General features: G+C 45.0%; 1 protein-coding gene and 1 long non-coding RNA gene across 2 annotated transcripts in view; both read right to left on the bottom strand.

Moving 5' to 3' along the window:
* Positions 1 to 642: 642 nt before the first annotated feature.
* Positions 643 to 2305, bottom strand: LOC311316278. Its single transcript, XR_014630706.1, has 4 exons — positions 2284 to 2305; positions 1622 to 1718; positions 1214 to 1328; positions 643 to 738 (listed from the first exon to the last, which is right to left on the bottom strand). It is a non-coding gene; the product is annotated as an uncharacterized lncRNA (long non-coding RNA).
* An 18232-nt stretch (positions 2306 to 20537) lies between these two features.
* Positions 20538 to 23264, bottom strand: part of LOC311315793 (DNA helicase MCM8-like) — a gene marked incomplete at its 5' end in the record, with an annotated part of 11337 nt that continues 8610 nt past the window's right edge. Inside the window, 5 exons of the mRNA XM_084446491.1 lie at positions 20538 to 20698; positions 20887 to 21076; positions 21562 to 21638; positions 21958 to 22167; positions 23223 to 23264. The exon at positions 23223 to 23264 is cut by the window's right edge and continues 172 nt beyond it. Of these exons, the coding sequence (XP_084302617.1) occupies positions 20606 to 20698; positions 20887 to 21076; positions 21562 to 21638; positions 21958 to 22167; positions 23223 to 23264 (612 nt within the window). The 3' untranslated portion in view covers positions 20538 to 20605. The remainder of the gene's footprint in view (positions 20699 to 20886; positions 21077 to 21561; positions 21639 to 21957; positions 22168 to 23222) is intronic.

The following is a 23264-nucleotide window of genomic DNA, read 5'->3' as shown; positions in this document are numbered from 1 at the left end:
ACCTGTATTATAACACTGAGACTGCCTATCCACACCTCGTATGAAGTGTGGAGAGAGTACATGGAGAGTGGCATCTTACAATCTCCTCTCTTTGGCACAACACAGTTTGCCTTTTCTACTCTTCTTTTACCTTCCAGCCTTCCTCCTCCTGGGCAGGGCTCTATTAGTGTGTAAACATGTTAAAGCTGAGGCGTAGGTTATGTGTAATGTACCTGACCACAAGTTATGATGAACTGAGCTATGTAATGCTTAAATAAATACTACTAACAAGGTTTGTGTGTTCAAGTTGAGGTGAGGTTTATTTTATCAATTAATCTTAATAAAGCAGTGTCAAAGATTTGAACAATTTTGGGGGATTTAATCAGAAAAGGTCCTCCTGCAATCTCCCTCCAGGTAGAACTTGGTGGCGGACTGGATAAGGTTATCTCTTTCCTCCAGGCTGGCGATGTCTCTGGTCCAATCTGGCCATTAGCACCCACCAGATCTCTTGACTCTATCATATCGTAGTAAATTAAACCATTAAGATGTTACAAGAAATCAGTCTCAGATCAACAGCTGTATTTATGGAATTACTGCTAGTACACAAAGTACTAAGTAACATATTATAAAAAAACAGTGAATAATTTTTCTAAAATATAGCATAAAACATAACATAAAATATAGCTCTTCCTTGATGTGGACCACCTTGTCCCAGGCCCACTCCAGGACACAGCGCAGGGTCACTACACCCTGCCTGATCTAGAGGCATACACACACACACAACACATACAAAGCTCATTTTAGTGACAGTGACTGGTTGGCGGTGTGTCGGTGGTTTGTGTGCAGCCTCACCGTCAATAGTTTACGTAAGAAATAACACACGAGAGGGAGTGTGTGGTTATTGGCACGGCAGTGCTGCGGTCAGAAGCCCTCAAATGTGTTATTGCTTTTATGCAACAGCACTGCAGTCGTTACATTTTTTTTGTTGAAAAAGATGGGTTTATAGTGTTAGACCATGCAGAGCTCTAAAAGTGATGACAAGTAAACTGGGTCCTAAAACTGATGGGGAGCCAGTGTAAGGAGTCCAGGATTAGAGTAATGTGACAGGACGTTCTGGACCTAGTCAGTAGCCTTGCAGCAGGGTTTTGGACCATTTATGTGTGTGGAGGGGCATATATGTGCACATGTGTGTGTGAGAGTGTGCACAAAGTTGTATGTGGTGGGGCAGTATAACTGTTCAGGTGTGCAGGGCAGGTGTAGGCCAGTCCTCTGCTCAGGGTGCAGTCAGGGGGCCATCATCTCCACCACGCCGTCCAGGGACTCACCCGCTCTGGAATAAATCTCCCGCTCTGGAACATACAAGAAACACACACACACACACACAAGAAACACACACACACACACACACACACACACACACACCACAATGGATAAATCTAAGGATAAATCTGAGACTGTCTTCAGACATCCTTGACAGTTTACTTTAATTTGTGTACTGCTATTATGCACTGGCTGTACATGTTTTTTATTCTCCAATAAAGTATATTAATCAGTCAAACAACGCTGGCCTTCACTACTAGCCCTGTAGAGTAGCAGAGCAGTTATATACAGGAGATAGAACTGGTCCGTCCGTTTCAAATACCTGAGAGCCAGGCATCTGGGCGTGGTACCAGCGGTTGATGTCAAAGACCCCAATGTAGGTGGAGGGTTTTCTCTGGCCATAGGCCTTCACCTGCCAGCTGCAACACCCAATAAAAAACAACCAATAAACAAAATACCACAACATCTGATAAACAACCCCCTTCAACGCTCTAACTTCCTCCCTTTCCCTCATAATAGGCATCACAGCGTATTTTTAGACTGAGACAATATATTGCATTGTATGTTTTGCTTTCTGAAGTCTCTGCAAATAATGAGGTGGTGATGATTAATTGCAAACTACCAAGAGACACAGAAGCACCAACTGTAACTTAACTTTAATAGGTTTGTAATTGTTAAATGTAGACTATTGCTAGCTAATGGCAATCTGCCGGTAGGTTAAGTTTAGGCAAACATTGTATTAGCTATAGGCCTACTGTCTGTAGCCATCATTAGCTGACTAGTGTTCTAAATCTGTAGCTAGCTAGCTGGCAATCAAAGCTGTCTTTGCTAAATGCTTTTATTGAATCTATTTTCTATTAATTATTTTATCTTTTTTTTATTAAATGCTTTCGGTACTTAATGAGTAAAATAGTTCAAAGCTGGTGTAATATAATAGCTAGATAACACTGTAATATGTTATTAAAAGTAGCCTAGTGCACTTACCGTGTTCTGAAGTGGACCCTCATTCGGACAATTGTACTACCTGAGTCACCGTAGAGGCCAGTGGGCGGTACCTTTCAAAAATTTGCTTATGAGACGCCTGGCGGCGTTTAATAAACGCCTGACGGCGACAGGCGTATTTAACCATAACCGACGCCTGGCGGCGCCAGGCGCTTATTAAACGGCGCATTGCGAGGATTTGCGCCGTCCAATACGCCGTTTTTCAACGAAAACACGCCTGGTGACGGCGAAAAATCAAGGCGAATTATGACCCATTTGGCGTTCCATATATCACAGTGGTCTGCCGCGATCTCTGTGTTCACACCGGTGCGATTTTTTCCGGCCGCGCGGCGAGTTTACATAGAAAGTCAATACAATTCGCGCGAAGCAGGCGAACCCGGCGGCGCGGCGGCCAGGATTCGCCGCGCGGCGATATTCGCAAAAGTTAAATTTTTTGAACTTTCAGCGGCGGATTCACGCCGCAACCCATTGATCCCGCGGCGAGATTGGGGCGAACTGGGCGGCGCGAATTTTCTCGCCGCGCCCGGTGTGAACGTAGCAGGCGGTGCTGAACGAATAGGCAGGTGTGCGCATGACACGATACAGTAGGCCTATCACAGTGGTCTGTGGCATAGTGAATAAATCAAATGTTCTTGGGAATCTGTTAACTGTAGGCTTACCTATGGAATGAGGTTTGAATAATGTCACACTTACTATCACTAATATAGGCTAATTTATGTTTAGGCTAGGCCTAGTAGCCTACTCTGTGTTCCACAATCTTAAAAGCACTCTTGCAACTTACAATAAATACAACCTTGTAACCGCTGAACACCTTGTCCAAATGAGTTTTCTATATTAAGATTTTTAATATAATTTTAATATGTATTTTCAGAATGGCTTTACAGAAGCTTTTTTCTGGGACCGGTGGGACTGACAGGCGCCCGATTGTCCTCAAGGTCGTGGGGATGAGGGAAATGCCTCGGGTGACCAGCTGGGCAATCTCTGAGGACGATGCCACGCCTATCGCCCTCAACCGCAATGTGCTGGTGGCAGCCTCAGATGGGGAGAGCGCCACCTCATTTGTGGTGTTTGAGGAGGCAGCCCATAAAGTAAAGGTATTTTGGGTTTTCAATTTGTTATTCTATGTTGTTCTATTGCGGAAGTGGAGACCACCAATGACATCGCTAGGTGTATGGAGGACCGGGATAACTGAAGACAAAGATGCGAGGCCCGTCTGTGGACGACCCGACGATGATGATGATGATGATGAGGAGGAGGAGGATGATGAGGATGATTATTAAAAAAAGATCAGCTTGCTCTAAACTGTCTTCGATGTCTAAATAAAGGTCTCAATTCAATTCATTTCAAAGGCAGGTGGCACATATGTGATCCGGGGCTACCGCATGGCCAAGTTTGGGGCCAAACCGGGTATCCAGATCTGGAAGGAGACCGCCTTCTACAGCACCGCCCCGCTGGAGGTCTCCAAGGAGCTGGAGGAGAACTGCATGGAGCTCATCAAACCCAGGTCTCCATTAACACCGCTTAGGGGCATCACCAACCCCCAAGGCCTGGTGTCCATTGAAGGAGCGATCAGCTCCGTAAGTTCACACAGTAATTGAGCCATACACCAACATTAATTCATAAATTAAACATAACTCCATGGTCAACTTTGTAGTGCCAATACTTCTCAATGTCACATCACATTTAGATGGAAGCGGTGCGGACTCACACTGGGCAGGGTGGGAAATACCCTGTGAGGAACCTCACCCTCAGCCAGGTAGATCATTATTTTACCATACTCACTTTCATTAAATGTAGGCTAGTCTAGGCTTATACTTTTTTTTTACATGCCAAAGCTTAGTGATTGATTTAACTTTTAATATTTGGTTGAGGGAAAGGACGGAAGGGTTTAAGGGTGTGCATTTCAATATGGTTCGGTTTATGTTTTTGATCACTCATTTGAAGGCTTTGTTTTTTGCAGGACGGGGCCCAGGTGAGGGTTGCCCTTTGGAGGGAGGCCAACCTGTCAGCTAAGCTGACAACGGGCGCAAGGGTGACAATCTCCCACTTAAAAGGGAGAAATACAGAGCAGTTTGGGCTGGTGCTGAGCTCCACGCAGTTCACCACAGTGGAGGTAACTAATTGGCTATAGTACATTATTTCACTTTTTCTTCCTCAGATAGGAACAGCCTCATAGCCTGGCCTCACCAGACCCGATTTGTAAGTGATCAGGCTGGCGAAGCCAAGTTAACATGTGATGAGAGGTATCATTACATTAGTCATTTAGCAGACGCTTTTGTCCATGAGAGGTATAAGTTATAATAATAATCATAATAAACTCCCTCATTGACACAATGCAAAGTCCCAATATAAAGGCCCAGTTACGTTGTCTAGCTAATTATTTGTTATTTATTTATATGAGCCTGCTCTCCATTTAAAATGGCTGTCTATGCATTAAATGTGTGTGCAAAAATCCTGACTGAAAACAAAATGTTTGCTTTCGACAGCATCAGCAGACTCTGCAGAGGGAGGTAGAGATTTGGGGAGTGATGCCCCTCGAAGGGGGAGAGAAGGAGGTCCTCCTGGTGGACGACTCCGTTCTCACCATCGCGGGACCTGTGTGGCAGCAGTGCTTCCCGGATGGACTGCCCAAAGTCCCTTGCCGGGTGCGGGTTAAGGAAAGTGGTGGGGTGGTCGATGGCCTCGTTGTGATTTAATTTATTTATTTTATTGTTTTTTTATATTTTTTGTGTGCCCCACCCCCACCCTGCCCTTTGCCTGGACGGCGGTACGGACGCTGGGGGTCACAGCGCCTCGCCCTCCTGCCCCACCCCCACCCTACCCTTTGCCCGGACGGCAGTACGGACGCTGGGGGTCACAGCGCCTCGCCCTCCTGCCCCACCCCCACCCTACCCTTTGCCCGGACGGCGGTACGGACGCTGGGGGTCACAGCGCCTCGCCCTCCTGCCCCACCCCCACCCTACCCTTTGCCCGGACGGCGGTACGGACGCTGGGGGTCACAGCGCCTCGCCCTCCTGCCCCACCCCCACCTTTTACCCTTTGCCCGGACGGCGGTACGGACACTGGGGGTCACAGCGCCTCGCCCTCCTGCCCCACCCCCACCTTTTACCCTTTGCCTGGACGGCGGTACGGACGCTGGGGGTCACAGCACCTCGCGTGATAGTAATCTGTTCTGTGAAATTTGTAATCTATTCAGTTGTACATAGTTCTTTTACCTCATTCAGTTGTACATAGTTCTTTTACCTTTACAGTTATTTAAACTGATCAGTTCTACCTTTACCATAGTACCTGTGGTTATACACTATAGTTCTACCTTCAGTGTTGTTAAACTAATAAGTTCTACCTTTACAGCGATTTAAACTGATCAGTTCTACCTTTACCATAGTACCTGTGTTAATACATTAGTAATCCACTCAATTGTACTTAGTCCTACCATCAGTGTTCTTAAGTTCTACCTTTACAGTGTTTTAAACTGCTCAGTTCTAGTACCATGGTAACAGTGTCATGGCAAGGTGGGGTTGTGAACAGGGCTCTTGGAGGACAAGATGGACAGGACATTTCAAGGTCCAGTAAGACATTTCAAATTGGCCTACTCCCTGCCTACCTCAACGGATACCAGCCCAAAGCACCCCAGCACCTCAGAGCAGGTGCAGCACATCACCTTAATACCCATTCATCAGTGACGTAGCAGTGCAGCTGACTTCAATCCAATCTCCACTGCTGCAAGAATCCTGGTCTTACCTTCATTCGTCACCAGATCTTCCCATACTCTACATGATTGTGGCAAGTCCTTATCCAATTTAGCCTACTCATCAGAGTTCGCGTTTATAGTGCTAGCCTTACCTTGCTTGTTATGGTCGTACTGTAACACTTTTTCCTCTGTCCTTCCAGAACTGGTAGCTGTGCCGCCTGCCTGCTTCCTCACCAACCCAGCCCCTTACAGCTACTTCAAGAGCTGCCACAGTTCAGCTCTGGCCTGGCTACATGGACATCAGAGATACGTCATGGTGAAGGTAAGAGATATTTTGAAGATATGAAAAATGCACTTGCACAATGCCTTTTGGAATATAGCGTAGTTGAGAGACGTTGTGTAAGTGCACACTTTGCCATCAACACTCTATCGAAATTGACATGCTATGCAACATTCCGTGGAGAGATCTGAGCATAGGTTTAACACTAGAATAGCTGAGGGTGGGTCAAGGTGACCCATGCAACTACATTAAAAAATAATTCTCTGCAACCGTTCAAGTTACAGCGCCCTGCTTTCATGACTTTTCCTAGATATGTGCGTTTTACGTGTCAGTGTTTTTGAAACTTCGAAATCCCACCAGGAAAAGGTAGTTTGGTCATTTTTTTAGTGTATTCTGGCTAAAAGCCGGTCAGCCATCTTTTTTTACCTGACCTGAAGGCTGCAATGCTACTTTCTCCCAGCAGATGTCGCCTAGGTTCATCAATATGTTTTTTTTTTAATAGGAATCAAGGTTGAATGAATAATCCATCCTTACATATGGATATAAGAATGTGCACAGCAATAATATTTTTGTGGTAGACTATATGTGATTTCAACAATGAATGCAAAAGGTTACACTCACACAATGGCTCATTTAGATAAAACTATGTTTAATCTCAAAACGTATGCTATCAGCTCAACACAGGTCAAATGTCTTCAAACGAATAGCACTCAATAGTCTATGATGCAAATGTTGAATTTTGAAATGCTGTGAATGTCTTGAAAACACAGCCTTATGTTTATGGATGTGAATGCTTATGTAGGCTATTGAATGAATGCAAAATTACTAGGGGTGCAGGCTATTCAACCCTCTAGACCGTTTGCATTGGTTCAGGGAATAATATGTTACAATGTTGCACTTGGCACTTGGATCGTTTTTGTTCAACTGGCAATCTGGACAAAACAAATATATAATATAACTGGGAGTATAATATAATTATAATTATATAGGAGCATTGGTGTGAGTAAAAAGAACTGTGCTTTATCCCTCTGGAGTCTGCGCCCGCGGTGGCGTCGTACGTTTTTATAGATTTTTCAGCCATATCAACACGCACAGAAATCATATACATAATTTTACACCGTTGTTTTGTGTATAAGGTCTATTTCGTGGCTTGAGATTTACAGCGTTTATGATTGGTTCCTGAAGGCATCATACGCCGCCTTCTCTGAATCCATTGGTTGGCGCTTTCCCCATGGATTCAGCTGTCTATCAGTCTCAGACATAATAAACCAATGACCATCCACATTATTCACCACTTTCTATCAAGAGAGCCCCCCATTGGATAAACCTGGGCCATGTGGTGGCAAACAACTAGGGAGGATGTTTTGAATCCGGCTGGGCTAACGTTACTGAATGAACTTAGGCTACCGGAGGAGATAAAATGAGCAAACAAACACAAAAACAGGAGATGTGCTGAGGTTTGAGAGGCTGTATTTGAGTCCAGCTCATCAGAAGAGGAGCTTGGGGGATTTGGAGACGTGACAACAATTTGGATCTCGTGGATGATGTAAGTTTGGCTAGCTTCGCTAACGTTAGCCCATTCTTACCCGTAATGTTGACGTTACTGTAATGTTGCCGACTGCTTATGTTAGCTAGCACTGTTTATGTTAGCACTGTATGTTAGCTAGCTCTGTTTGTTTATGTTTTATGCTTAGCCACTGTTTATGCACACAAAATGATCAATCCTACTGTAAGTTACCTCATGAACTTATCAAGAATAAATATCCGCTCATTATATTTGTGCGTAAAGGGAGTAACTTAGGGTGGTTTCACACATAAGCTGTGTTCGGAATCGCTCCCTCGTTCAGCCCAAAATGGCTGACGCCCTATATAGTTCAATAGGGAGCGATTCCGAACACAGTTTGTGCACACCAACGAGCTTTGGGCCCGAGAGCGCTCTGTATGGGCCTGTGTGAACACAACAATCGCAGACAAGTGTGCACTAAAACAGCCGCTCCGAGACCCTCCTGAAGAGGTGTTTTCGGAGCGGTCACAACCGATTTCTAGGAAGCTCCAGTTGTGTGAAACCGCCCGTTCTCGGACGGACGCAACATGTTTGACCTAAAAAAGACCCGTAGTCAGATGCGCTGTGCATTGTGGGGCGCACTGTTTGTTTACTCTCCAGTGGAGTGCGAACTAGCTAGCGAGCTAGCGCAAAGGTGATGAGGGACTGAATAACTGAAATATTATAACTGAAATAACCGAAATAAGAGGACAATATACATGAATAAGCACTAGTGCTATGAGCAACAGGCGTTGTAACATCTCCATGTTTACTTCATCTCCAACGTTAGCAGCATACCTAGGCTAGTGCTTAGGCTAGTGCTAAAATTACTCAGAACAGAATAGCTAACTGTCCCAAATGCTCTGGCAACGTCTGTGAAAGTCCCCATGTTCATTTGGTCAATGAGTAGGCTGTGCTAGGTAGGCAGTTGGCACTACTAGCTAGCTAAGCTATTATTGCTAAAATTAGCCATCTTATTAGATTCTGCAAAACTTCAGAGGTCTATCACAGGCTGGACAGTCATATCCATGTCTCTTCTGTGTGCAGTATTTCTGTCTCTTTCACTTGGTTAATTGTCCTGTCTCTCCCTCCAGCCCAGGTGGCCTATGGGCTCTGGCACATCCAAACTGGAAGGTGCCAGAAACTGGGAAAAACTTGAGGTGATGATGCAGGCGAAGGGCGAGAGGAGACATGAGGACCAGTACAGAGAACAGGTATGGAGACCAGAGTAGAACCAGGATGTTACTGTTATACTAGCACAGAACAGTGAAGATTAGCACAGACCAGCATATTCATGGGTTTCAAATGTAGTCCTAGACCTGCCATATTGGGGCCCAACACAGGTGTTTCAATTTATCTTATGCAGTAGAACTAATTCATTAATTTGAAACACCTGTGTTGGTCCGGCAGGTCTAGGACTACATTTGAAACCCATGAATACCTGCAGACCAGGTACTCTATAGCCGGGCACTTGGTCTAGACTTTATCTTAATATTATTTTTGATCTTATTTTAGACCACCTACCTTGGGGCCCGAACATGGGACTCCACGCCACATCGTCCACAAACCACAGCATGCGACGCCAGTTCTTATGGTTGGTGTTTGTTTTTTCTGACCTGTTCACATTTTTTTAATTATATATACTTATCAAAGACCAATTCTTTCAGCCATTTACAAAGTCAAATTTATTTTGAATTCTGTGTTTTAGATCGGCCATGACGTCTTGACTACACACAACCCCCCAGGTTATTCTGCTTTTGTTGTACAGCCATCAGACTACTGTACACCTGAGTTGTGTGCACAGTTGTTTACAGTTACAGTACCAGTCAAAAGATTGGACACCTTTGCATTCAACTGGATGAGAAGGTGTCCAAACTATTGATTGTTACTGTACATGCCATCTGTCTAGAGTATTTATATAGCCTACCATATGTCTAGTGTCCATCTCCATAATGTCATATGCTGTTCATAGTGTACTATATGTATGCTGATATATGTACTGTATGTTCGTTATGCTGCTTTTGAACATTTTCTTTACTGTACCTGTCTCCTCTTACGAGTATTGCATTAATCTGTGTTATATTGATGTGCTACTTTAAATAAAATTAAAAAAAAGTTCACACATCTGTTCTCATTTATTGAATGCATTATTAGCAATATTACATGCATTAGCATAGCAACGTATAGAGTGCATTAGCATGCAGTGTGTGGGGAGGGTGGTGCAGTGTGAGCAGCAAGCCACCAACGCACTGACGGAGGACGTAGGGCCGCCGAGTTGGTCGTCAGCGGGCCGCTGGCTGCCCACTCATGATCTGCTAGCTGGGCAGAGTCCCCCTGGCGCACAGTGTAATGGGCCTGCAACTTTTAGAGGATTGGAATGATCTGGCCACAGGTTGGGTTTCTTTCACTGGAGACACAGAGTGTGGATGTGTGCAGCACACGCATCGGCTCCACAAACTCCTCTGCCTTCCTGAAGTCCCCTGTGTTCATGCTGTTGACTCTGTCCTTCTCCACCTACTTCCTGAGCTGTGGGTCCAACTGACAGGAAAACACAAACAAATCACACACAAACAAAATTAGTCACCCAAAATCTATCAATTTACTAGCATTAATTTTCGTATAGCCTAACTGAGTGAATAACATATTGTATGTTGCTGTTATCTTTAATGACAAAATAATAAAAAGCATGATTCAAAAAACGATAAATTAGCATTACACTTTAATATCATTCATTTTTCAATCATGCATCTATAATCAAAAGAATGTACTGAGATGTGATCTCACTGAGCAATTGCTGCTTCTCCTTCAAGACCACTTTGGCCTTGTGGGACGTCTTCATCCACACCACTGTGGCACGGACCTTGGCTGCCCAGTTGGACTTGTAGATCTTCTGAGCGGCCATGTAGAGAAGGGTTTGTACTTGAGGTTGAGAGCCGCTAAAGCCTCCCTATAGAAAATTGCTGTGGGAATGAAGCAGAACTAACATTTCTTGGTAGGGCTGTAGGCTAACCAAAAGCCATACCTTGTAGCCCTCCCCAACCCCCACGGGTTTACATTGACATGCAAATAGGCCTAGCTGAGGAAAACCATGATGGTCTCATTTCATTACAGGCTACCATTTGACAACAGCGCACGCTGAGGGAAACAGTTGTCTCATTTCACTAGTGCTAGCTAGCTAGTTGATGTGAAGCTAGATTCCCCCCGCTTCAGTATGTACGCCAAAGAGTTTAGAATAACTCATGTCATACAATAACAATAGTCATGTGGTTGAGCTCTATCACATATTTCACATTGTCAAACTTGACAGAACATTTGAACATTTTAAACATAAAGCAACAACAAACAAATTATAGCTTGCTTACCTGACTCACTCTGGAAATATGCTGTGGTAGTGAGGATCGCTCCAGTCACCACGTAACGTTAGCTTAGTATTGTTGTGGTTGTCCTTCACTATTATCAACTGTAATGTTCGTGTCCTATCTCTGTTTTTTGGGCATGTAATTCTCGTTACTTTCAACAAATGTATTATTAGACATAATATCATACTAATATATAGCCTTCCTGAGCTGCCTGCCTGATGGTCTCAGGGCTAAAGAGACCGCGCGTCGTTTTCCTCACCCTAACTAACCCCCCCAACCCCCACGAAATTCAAATTAGTTTGAGCATACATTGACATGCAAATATGCCGTCTGTCTGCGGGTAGCGAATGTCAAAGGAGGGGAGCAACCTTATATTACAGCCAACTCTGTGATAAGCTGATGTGTACTTTTTTTACATTTTATGACACACAACTTGCACATGTTCTTCACTATTATCAACCATATCATAATAATATATAGCCTTCAATGACCTACAGAGCTGCCTCACACTCTTGTTTGTAGCCCTCTGCAACCCCCACCCATACAACAGTATACTACAACTAAATCACATTGGTTGGATAGGCTAATAATAGCCTAATAAAAAACTGTTTGAGCTAGCTAACGTTACCTACCATTAGCTCAACCGGGACAGTTTCCAGTTAGCGATGAGAGGCAAAGTCCCAAGCCCAGTTGATAGCCTCCATCGTGGGATGAGGGTTGTGCAATTGTTCACAATCCAGTTTCATACACCCAACGTTAGGCTAGCTAAGCTAGCTAGCAAGCAAGCAGTTGCAAAGTTGCAAAAATGATGCGGGGGGCAATATCTCTCGCTAGCTATGCATGACGTATTATATTATTTTAAGGCCCCAAAACACAAAAACGTTAATTTGAAGTTAAAAGCAAACAAAAGCTGGGGCCGTATATAAACTAGGCCGTCTCATTCATGACGGCGACAGGCACTAGCCTGGCAGACTGCATCGAATAGTTATCAAACAAGTTTGGGAACTAACGTTAGCTGGCATAATCCAATAATTCCCCCAAAAGAACCCCTCCACTGCACAAGCTTTTTACCAAACCTAGCTAATAAGCACAAGCTACTGAGTGCAACGTTAGCCCTGCTAACGGAGAGAACGGATTTGGAGGAGATTGTTGCAGCTGGTGCTAAATGAGGCAAAGGAACATGTCAAATAGAATACAACAAACATGCGGAAAATGTATTCAATCACTTCTTCTTTCCAGCAGTGTCGATGCAACTATTACTGCCCTCCACAGAATGTTGCTACATACGTAAACAAGATGTAAACAAGCCGGATTACCAGATTGGTGCTGCAGCCCCAACGAGTGCTCCAAATCCCCCCAATGCGATAAAAACCCTCCCAAATATTATATATTTATTTAGTATAATATATATCTATATATCATAATACATGTTAAGAAAAATGCCTTTCTGCTCAAATTCCCACGATAATAACTAATGTGGTAAAACTGCAACACAAGCCTACCCCAGCGGCTTGGCTAAATCCGACCGGGCCTGAGTAAACATAGAATTCATCCATAAATCCATCTATAAATTGCTCAATAGGTGAATAGTCCTACATCTTACTGCGCCAATGTGTTCTTATTTTTCAAGTGTTATCAGTGATATGCTTTCTATTTGATAATAGGGCTTGGGAAAACGTAGTCCCAGACACGACCATCTTATTTCTAGACAGGTGTATCTATTTTTAGCCCAAGCCGATACAGCCGCATTTTGTGTCACAAACACACACACGAGCGCCATCTAGCGGCCATTGTGTGTCAATAACAGCCTCCCATTCTAAAGACTGCGGGGGCATTTGACCCACCCCCCAGCTATGCTGGTAAGTTTCAAATGCTTGGCGCTGCTAGTGTTAAATGGTAATGGGGAGAGTGAACTCATTCAATGATGTGGCACAAGCAATTTAAACTTGTATTTTGCATAATAATAACGCAAACGTTTCTGGTGGCGCTTATAGGTAACACTGGTTGACTCTATAGGCTATAGTGCTTTATTTTACACCCCGGTCAAGTGTGCATCAATGAGAAACGCCGATGCCACTATTTCACCATTTATGTTTCTTTTTCCTGCAGGCTGTCCAAAACGTCTTCCAGCAGAATCCAGTGTGCTGCCTATCCCCCACGGATTTTCTCTGTTCCTCTCTCTTCTGTGCTGGAGTTTTTTTACGAACTTGATGGCGTCAGCATGATCTTTATATTAAAACTGTTATTATCATCAAATGTGTGTGCAAAAATCCTGACTGAAACCAAAATGTTTGCTTTCAACAGCATCAGCACAGAGTCGATAGGGAGGTGGAGATATTGGGGGTGATGGCGCTCCAAAGTGGGGGAAAAGGAGGTGCTTCTGGTGGATGACTCCACCCTCACAATCAAGGGACCTCTCTGGGAACAAACATTTCCCAATGGACTGACCAATGTTCCCTGCCGGGTGGTCGTAACCGAAAGTGGCGGTGTAATTGATGGCCTCCTTGTAATTTAATTTGATTATTTTTGTGTAAATATGTTGTAGCCTATTGTGTAGTATTGTGTAACCTAACACTTGAGTATTAAATCAGTTCAGTTAACCACTACTGTGGTTTTGCACTTGAGTGTTTTCAAAACTAGTCAGTTCTACCTTTACCACTACTATGGTTTTGCAGTTCAGTGTTTTCAAAACTAATTAGTCCCTCCTTTACCACTACTGTGGTTTTTCACTTACAGTACTACTGCCTTTATCTAGTGTGCACACGTGCAACAACTATGTATGCATGTCACTTGCACATACTGTATGAGACAAAGATCCCTGAAAATATGTTTGGTTAATAAATATTTTGTTATACTTTGAACCGTGGTGTGTCTCCTTTTTGTTGTGGCCATTTGAGCCAGGTCATGACAAGTTCTGTGATGCGCCCTAAAGTGTGATCTAATTTGTGTAAATGTCATTTTCGTTTGTTTTTAGTGTTTTAGTCTTTGGTTTTAGTGTGTTAAATTCATAATTTGAGAAAGTGTCTGCATTTCCTTTCATCTTTTACAATTAAACCAGAGTAATAGCAGTTTTTCGACAGTAGGTAGTCCGTTTCAGGGGCCTGGAGGCGTGCGGGTACTGTAGGGGTGGCATTCTACAGCCGATCACCCTCTCAGCTGAGCGGATGATGCGTTGCAGTCTAGCTTATCTTTTGGGGCGGGGAACCAGATAGTGATGGAGGAGGGGAGGATGGACTTGTAGAAGAGTAGCATCATTGCATTTGGCATGTTGAATTTCTTCAGCTACCTCAGGAAATACATCCTCTGCTGTGCTTTTTTTGGTGAGAGAGCTGATGTATAGCTCCCACTTGAGGTCCTGGGAGATGGTGGAGCCCAGGAAGTGGAAGGAGTCAACAGTGGTGACTGGGGTGTCATTCAGTGTGTGTGTGTGTGTGTGTGTCTCTGTGCGCGCGTGTGTGTGTGTGTCCCAAGCTGGCTGCGTGCCTGCATGAGAAAACTATGAATGTTACAGCTTATATATTGACACCATAGGAATCCTGAGAACTTGCAGAACATTTCTATGTATAATATGTCTGTATAGCTTAAACACTGTATCTTCTGCCCTGACCATGTGTAATAGTAGCCTACACAGCTCAGACGGAGAACTAAACATACTCCAATAAACACCTGAGACGGCAGTGACAGTTTAGGTGCCTTTACTGAAGCCTTTTTGTGAAACTGCAACATAAGAATGAGACAACAAACAACCATATGAATATACATGAAAACGCATGAGAATGCAACTGATAATTACATGACATGAATGCATCCTAATTAGATGTTCCATGTAACAAGATACACACCAAATAATATATATATGTTCCAACGGGGAGCGCAGTTGCCGAACAAATCGTCAGTTGTTATCACGGGGCCTGTGGCGTGGATAGTGGCCTGGTGGTGAGACTCCACCCCCTCAGGTCAGAGCCAGTCGGGGACAGTGTACCCCCCTCTGAGCCACCTACCTGACTCCACCATGAAGACCCCCGGGCAGTCTCCTTGCACCCTCTGGTGAAGACTGTGTGTCTCTAGCTCAATCAGGGGCTGAGTTGTGGGGTCTGTGGCGTGGTGGTGAGACTCCGCCCGCTTGGTTCAGAGCCAGGCGTGAACAGTGTAGGCCGCACCGGGCTATCCACCTGCCTTCACCAGTGAAGACCGTGTGTCTCCAGCCCACTCAAGGGCTGAGTTGTGGTGTCCGTAACATGTTCAGTGGCGTGGTGGCGAGACTCCGCCCCCTTGGGTCAGAGCCGGTCGCGGACAGTGTAGGCCATGCCGGGCTACCCACCTGCCTTCACCAGTGAAGACCGTGTGTCTCTAGTCACCTCAGAGGCTGTGTTGTGAGGTGTGTGGTGTGGATAGTGGCGTGATGGCGAGACTCCGCCCCCTCCGGTCAGAGCAGGTCGGGGGCAGTGCACTGACATCCGGGCAATCTCCATGCACCCAACAGTGAAGACCGTGTATCTATAGCTCACTCAGGGGCTGAGATGTGGGGACAGTGGCGTGAATAGTGGCGTGGTGACGAGACTCCGCCTCCTCGGGTCAGAGCCGGTCGAGGACAGCGTACTGCTCCCCGGACCACCCACATGCACCCAACCGTGAAAACTGCGTCTTTAGCCAACTCAGGGTCTGAGATGTGGGGACGGTGGTGTGGATAGTGGCGTGGTGGCGAGACTCCGCCCCCTCAGGTCAGAGGTTGTAGGGGGCAGGTCAGTGATTGCCAGGCCATACCCATGCACCCCTCATTGGAGACCATGTGTCTATAGCCCACTCCGGGGCGGAGCAGTAGCTGTAGAGGTGTTGTATGGAAGTTGAGGTGAGAAGCAGTAGCAGTGAGAAGCAGTAGTTGTTTGTTATAAGTACTGCTAGTACTACACTCAAAAATAGATTAGACCACTCATCATAACTCATAGGAAAGGAATGAAGGATGGAAGGAAAGAAAGGAGGAAGGAAGGATGGAAGGAAGGAAGGAAAGAAGGAAGGAAGGGAAGGAAAGGAAGGGAAGGAGGGAAGGAAGGAAAGAAAGGAGGAAGGAAGGATGGAAGGAAGGAAGGAAGGAAGGAAAGGAAGGAAGGAAGGAAATGAAGGAAGGATCGAAGGAAAGAAAGAAAGAAGGAAGGGAAGGAAGGGAAGGATGGAAGGAAGGAAAGAAAGGAGGAAGGAAGGATGGAAGGAAGGAAAGGAGGAAGGAAGGATGGAAGGAAGGAAAGAAGGATGGAAGGAAGGAAGGAAGGAAGGAAGGAAGGAAGGAAGGAAGGAAGGAAAGAAAGAAAGAAAGAAAGAAAGAAAGAAAGAAAGAAAGAAGGAAGGATGGAAGGAAGGAAGGAAGGAAAGAAAGAAAGAAAGAAAGAAGGAAGGGAAGGATGGAAGGAAGGAAAGCAAGGAAAGAAAGAAAGAAAGCAAGAAGGAAGGAAGGAAGAAATGGAAGGAAGGATGGAAGGAAGGAAGGATGGAAGGAAAGGATGGAAGGAAGGAAAGCAAGGAAAGAAAGAAAGAAAGCAAGAAGGAAGGAAGGAAGGAATGGAATGAAGGATGGAAGGATGGAAGGAAGGATGGAAGGAAGGAAGGAAGGAAAGAAGGAAGGAAGGAAGGAAAGGAAGGATGGAAGGAAGGAAAGGAAGGAAAGATGGAAGGAAGGAAGGAAAGGAAGGAAGGAAGGAAGGAAGGATGGAAGGAAGGAAGGAAGGAAAGGAAGAAGGAAGGAAGGAAGGAAGGGAAGGAAGGATGGAAGGAATGAAGGAAGGATGGAAGGATGGAAGGAAGGAAAGAAAGGAAAGGAAAGGAAGGATGGAAGGAAGGATGGAAGGAAAGAAAGAAGGAAGGATGGAAGTAAGGGAAGGAAGGATGGAAAGAAGGAAGGAAGGATGGAAGGAAGGAAAGGAAGGAAAGATGGAAGGAAGGAAGGAAAGGAAGGAAGTATGGAAGGAAAGAAAGAAGGAAGGATGGAAGGACGGGAGGGAAGGATGGATGGAAGGAAGAAAGGAAAGGAAAGGAAAGGAAGGATGGAAGGAAGAAAGGAAAGGAAGGAAGGATGGAAGGAAGGAAAGGAAGGAAAGGAAGGAAAGGAAGGAAGGATGAAAGGAAGGAAAGAAAGAAGGAAGGATGGAAGTAAGGGAAGGAAGGAAGGAAGGAAGGAAGAAAAGGAAATGAATGAAGGATCTAAGGAAAGAAAGAAGGAAGGGAAGGAAGGATGGAAGGAAGGATGGAAGGAAAGAAAGGAGGAAGGAAGGATGGAAGGAAGGAAAGAAAGGAGGAAGGATGGAAGGAAGGAAAGAAAGAAGGATGGAAGGAAGGGAAGGATGGATGGAAGGAAGGATGGAAGGAAGGAAAGAAAGAAGGAAGGAAGGATGGAAGGAAGAAAGGATGGAAGGAAGGATGGAAGGAAAGAAGGATGGAAGGAAGGGATGGAAGGAAGGAACGATGGAAGGAAGGAAGGAAGGAAGGAAGGAAGGGAAGGAAGGAAGGAAGGAAGGAAAGAAAGAAAGAAAGAAAGAAGGAAGGGAAGGATGGAAGGAAAGCAAGGAAAGAAAGAAAGAAAGAAAGAAAGAAAGAGGGAAGGAATGGAAGGAAGGATGGAAGGAAGGAAGGAAGGAAGGAAGGAAAGAAGGAAGGGAGGAAGGAAAGGAAGGGTGGAAGGAAGGAAAGAAGGAAGGAAGGAAGGAAAGGAAGGATGGAAGGAAGGAAACGAAGGAAGATGGAAGGAAGGAAAGGAAAGGAAAGGAAAGGAAAGGAAAGGAAAGGAAAGGAAAGGAAAGGAAAGGAAAGGAAGGAAGGATGGAAGGAAGGAAAGAAAGAAGGAAGGGAAGGAAGGATGGAAGGAAGGATGGAAGGAAGGAAGGAAGGATGGAAGGAAGGAAAGGAAGGAAAGGAAGGATGGAAGGAAGGAAAGAAAGAAAGAAAGAAGGAAGGAAGGATGGAAGTAAGGGAAGGAAGGAAGGAAGGATGGAAGGAAGGATGGAAGGAAGGGAAAGGAATGAAGGATCGAAGGAAAGGAAGAAAGAAGGAAGGGAAGGAAGGATGGATGGAAGGATGGATGGATGGAAGGAAGGAAAGAAAGGAGGAAGGAAGGAAAGAAAGGAGGAAGGAAGGATGGAAGGAAGGAAGGAAAGAAAGAAAGAAGGAAGGATGGAAGGAAGGAAGGGAAGGAAGGATGGATGGAAGGATGGAAGGAAGGAAAGAAGGAAGGAAGGAAGAATCGAAGGAAGGGAAGGATGGAAGGAAGGATGGAAGGAAGGAAGGAAAGGAGGAAGGAAGGAAGGAAGGAAGGAAGGAAGGAAAGGAGGAAGGAAGGAAGGAAGGAAGGAAGGAAAGAAAGGAAATGAATGAAGGATCGAAGGAAAGAAAGAAGGGAAGGAAGGAAGGATGGAAGGAAGGATGGAAGGAAGGAAAGAAAGGAGGAAGGAAGGATGGAAGGAAGGAAAGGAGGAAGGAAGGATGGAAGGAAGGAAGGAAGGAAGGAAGGAAGGAAAGGAAATGAATGAAGGATCGAAGGAAAGAAAGAAGGAAGGGAAGGAAGGATGGAAGGAAGGATGGAAGGAAGGAAAGAAAGGAGGAAGGAAGGATGGAAGGAAGGAAAGGAGGAAGGAAGGATGGAAGGAAGGAAAGAAAGAAGGAAGGAAGGAAGGAAGGAAGGAAGGAAGGAAGGAAGGAAGGAAGGAAGGAAGGAAGGAAGGAAGGAAGGATGGAAGGAAGGATGGAAGGAAGGAAGGAAAGAAGGAAGGGAAGGATGGAAGGAAGGAAAGCAAGGAAAGAAAGAAAGAAAGCAAGAAGGAAGGAAGGAAGAAATGGAAGGAAGGATGGAAGGATGGAAGGAAGGAAGGATGGAAGGAAAGGATGGATGGATGGATGGATGGATGGATGGAAGGAAGGAAGGAAGGAAGGAAGGAATATGAATGCTACCACAGTAGTCAATAAAGGGTGCCTGTACAGAGAGCATGCACGTGTCCCCAAATTCAAATCCCAACTGACACTGAGCATCCTCTCATTCACTTCAATGGAAAGGCATGTTGGCTTCAGACAGCTCTCTCTCAAAAAGTATAAAGGTCACAGCCTAGATTTTGACACCGTATGAATCCTGAGAAAAGGCTGAACATTTTAGGCTATTATATGTCCGTGTAGCTTAAAAACTGTAGGCATGGCGACGAGTTAGAAAAAGGGTAAAAATGCAAAATTAGCAGCTCAAAAGGTAGTGTGGGCCCATACGTTTCAATGGAGAGCGCAGTTGCTGAACAAATCATCATACAGCGAAAAGTATAAGTCACACAGCTTAGATACTTACATTGTACGAATCAGCACAGTTGTGTGAAAGTTTTTATGTATAATACGTGTGTGAGCTTTCAAAACTGTAGGAGTGCCAGCAGTTTACAAAATGTGTAAATATTTTCAAAGCAACTGCTGTCACCACTCTAAAAACATAATGATACTGAACATTCCACCAGCAGTTTCAATGGCACAAAAATGACTATTAAAAGTTAAATTACTAAAAAACTATAAAAAATATCAAAAATCTGAATACATCCGTTAAAGAGCTAAACATCGTGAACATTTTAAAATTAGAATGAAGTTTCTAGCTCAAAGTATGAAGAAGTTATAAAGGAGACAAAAAACAGGGAGAATAATAAAGAAAGAAATAGTGGGAATATCACAAGTTGGGCCAGCTTTTGCAAGCTAGCCCACCTAATAAGTGCTTAGGCGGGAGGATTGTTGTAGTACTTCTTGAAGAGATGAGTTTTGAGCCTGCGACGAAAGATGGGCAGCGACTCTGCTGTCCTGACATCAGTGGGCAGTTCATTCCACCACTGCGGGGCCAGGACAGAGAAGCCGTCCGTCCGCCACCACTGTTCTGTGGTGGAAGGTCAGACCGAGACAGAAACAGACCAGTGCCACAAAACCCAATCTTTATTGAGAATTCAAAGTGCCAAGGCAAGAGTTTAACATTCAAAGACAATGAGACAAATTGTCAGTCATTTTCTCCAGGTTTATCAGCGAGGCCAGCAATTCAGATAGAGAACAGAAACCCAGACCGATACTGCAGAAGCTTGACTCTTCATCTATAGAACGATTATAGACCAGGAGCTTGACTCTTCATCTATAGAACGATTATAGACCAGGAGCTTGACTATATAGAGCGTTTATAGACCATACAGGGACCAAACCTGTCCTAATAAGAAACTAAGAAAATAATATACATTCAGTAAAAGTATACATTCACACATGGATTAATTAATTAATGAGTGAGGAAGATTTTGAAAAATAAATACAGAAATTGAACCCTTTATTTATAGACCTACTTATTTTTGTCTTCCCCATTCAGTTGTCTGTGTGTGTGTGTGTGTGTGTGTGTGTGTGTGTGTGTGTGTGTGTGTGTGAGAGAGAGAGAGAGAGAGAGAGAGAGTGGTTCAGACTGTCTGTAGTTGATACAGCTTGGGCCCTTTCTTCAGCAGGTACCCCTGGTCATTCAGAGCACAGATGAAGCCTTCAAAGTCCATCACCTGCAACAAGGAGGAGTTTTCAGTTTCCATCATGACTGTGTGTCTGAGACCATGGCCTGGAGTGAGAGTGAGTGAGTGAGTGAATGAGTGAGTGAGGGAAGAGTGAGTGAGTGAGTGAGTGAGTGAGTGAGTGAGTGAGTGAGTGAGTGAGTGAGTGAGTGAGTGAGGGAAGAGTGTGTGTGTGTTACCTGTATGTGCAGGTCGCTGGCCAGGCTGCGCAGCTGCTGGAGGGGGTACAGCGTCTGGGCGGAGCGCTGGGCGTGGCTGTTCAGAGCCATGATGAAGCGCTTGACCTGTGACCTCTGACTCATCCCGGCCCCCAGCTGAGACCGCTCCAGGTCCAGACCACCAGCACCGTCTGCATAGGTGTCTGCCAGACTACACACACGCGCACACACACGCACACACACACACACACACACACATACACACACATTCTGACTGTTAAAACTAAGGCTCTCAATCAATTTTTAAAAAAATAATCTAATTACATGATTTGTAATTAATTAATCTAATTAATCGCAATTAATCAAGTATCATTTTTTGCTGGGAAAAGCCCCCAAATGAAGACATTTCAATTCAAAGACATTACATTATTGTGACAGATGAGTAAAGAATTGAATAGACGTTACAATAGGTGGCTTTAGAAGTCAATATATTGTTTATTAATATTTGCAATATCCTGTCATGTGGCAGGCTATCAATCAATCTGAGCAACATATTCAGCTTGCGCCAATACGTCTGTGGATTTTCAAAACTACTGTTCCTCTTGACGGTGGCTTTTAGCTGCATTGGATGACATTGTGCCTGTCCTCGTACATTACAGGGTTACAGGACTAGGAATGTGGAATCTTGTTTCTCACCTGTGCTTCATGATCTCCACCACGTCTTCAGCATCACTCCTGGTGGCAGTTTCTCTGAGCTCCAGCCTCGCCCTGGCCTACACACACACACACACACACACACATGCGCACCCACGCACACACAAGCACACACACACAAGCACACACGCACGCAGGCATGCACACACACACACACACACACACACACACACAAGCACACAAGCAGACACGCACACAGTATGACCAAGGCTGTTATCCCTGCTTAATGTGTTTGCGAGCGTTTTTGTGCATTCATATATGGGTGTGTGTGTGTGCGTGTGTATGTGTGTGTGGGTGGGTGTGTGTGTATGTGTGTATGCGTGTGTGTGTGTATGTGTGTGTGTATGCGTGTGTGTGTGTGTGTGTATGCGTGTGTACCTCGGTGAGGCGGATGAGGGACTCCAGCTGGCGCGTGGTGATGGGGGTGGAGTCTGTGGTGTGTGTGTGTGAGCGGAGTGTGAGGTAGAAGTCCTGCAGGGTCTGGGCCGCCTCGGGGGAGAGAGAGGGACGCACGTACAGGCGGGCGTACGACACGTACTTCCTCAGCAGCGACGCCGGGACCGGGTCCACACACTCCCCCGGACGGACCTGCCCAGAGGAACACATCAAACACACACTCTCCCGGATGGACCTGCCCACAAGAACACATCAAACACACACTCCCCCGGACGGACCTGCCCACAAGAACACATCAAACACACACTCCCCCGGACGGACCTGCCCACAAGAACACATCACTAACCCAAAAACACACACTCCCCTGATGGACCTACCCAGAGAAACACATCACTACCCCAAAAACACACACTGCCTGTCAATCATGAGCTCATATTGACAGCAGGTTCTAAAGGACATTCTGGTCTGTATGTTTCATGCATGTGTCACAGGTTGTGATGTGTAGTGTTTGGTCTTGTTCCGTCTCTTGTCTTGTCCAGGTGCAACCAGTTTGATTGACTCAGAGTCAGAACACGTCTAAGAGTCAGAACACGTCTAACAGTCAGAACACGTCTAAGAGTCAGAACACGTCTAAGAGTCAGAACACGTCTAAGAGTTAGAACACGTCTAACAGAGTCAGAACACGTCTAAGAGTCAGAACACGTCTAACAGAGTCAGAACACGTCTAAGAGTCAGAACACGTCTAAGAGTCAGAACACGTCTAACAGAGTCAGAACACGTCTAACAGAGTCAGAACACGTCTAACAGAGTCAGAACACGTCTAACAGAGTCACATGGATATCATTTTCATAATTACACAAAATCTATGTGAATAGTTATAACTTGACATGTTAGGCCTCTAGCGTAAATGTGGAACTAAATATCTGTACTCCTAATGTATGTGCCTTCAGCTCCCCCTTCTGTTTCCTGTGCTCTGTGGGAGGAGCTACTGTAATTGTGTGAATTCACACGTGAACAGCTGTAGGATTTTGTTGTTTTATGTCATTGTCAGACATCTGGAATAAACAGATATTTCCTCCTGGATATTTCCAGGAGAGATCCTGTCTGGTGTCCTGATACTAAACAACAAGGAGACTTCAGACATGTCTCAATCTCCAACAACATGACTTGTGGACATCTCTGATATGGTGTGTGCATGGTATGTCTACAGTATCGTGTGTGTGTGTGTGTGGTGTGTGTGTGTGTACCTCTAAGCGGTCCGAAAGGGGCGTGTCTGAAGGCCCAAGTAG

The sequence above is a fragment of the Borostomias antarcticus genome, assembly GCF_949987555.1.
Source record: "Borostomias antarcticus genome assembly, chromosome: 12".
NCBI classification, from domain to species: Eukaryota; Metazoa; Chordata; class Actinopteri; order Stomiiformes; family Stomiidae; genus Borostomias; species Borostomias antarcticus.
Note: the sequence above shows the minus strand (reverse complement) of the source record. Positions and strands in the feature narration are given on the sequence as shown.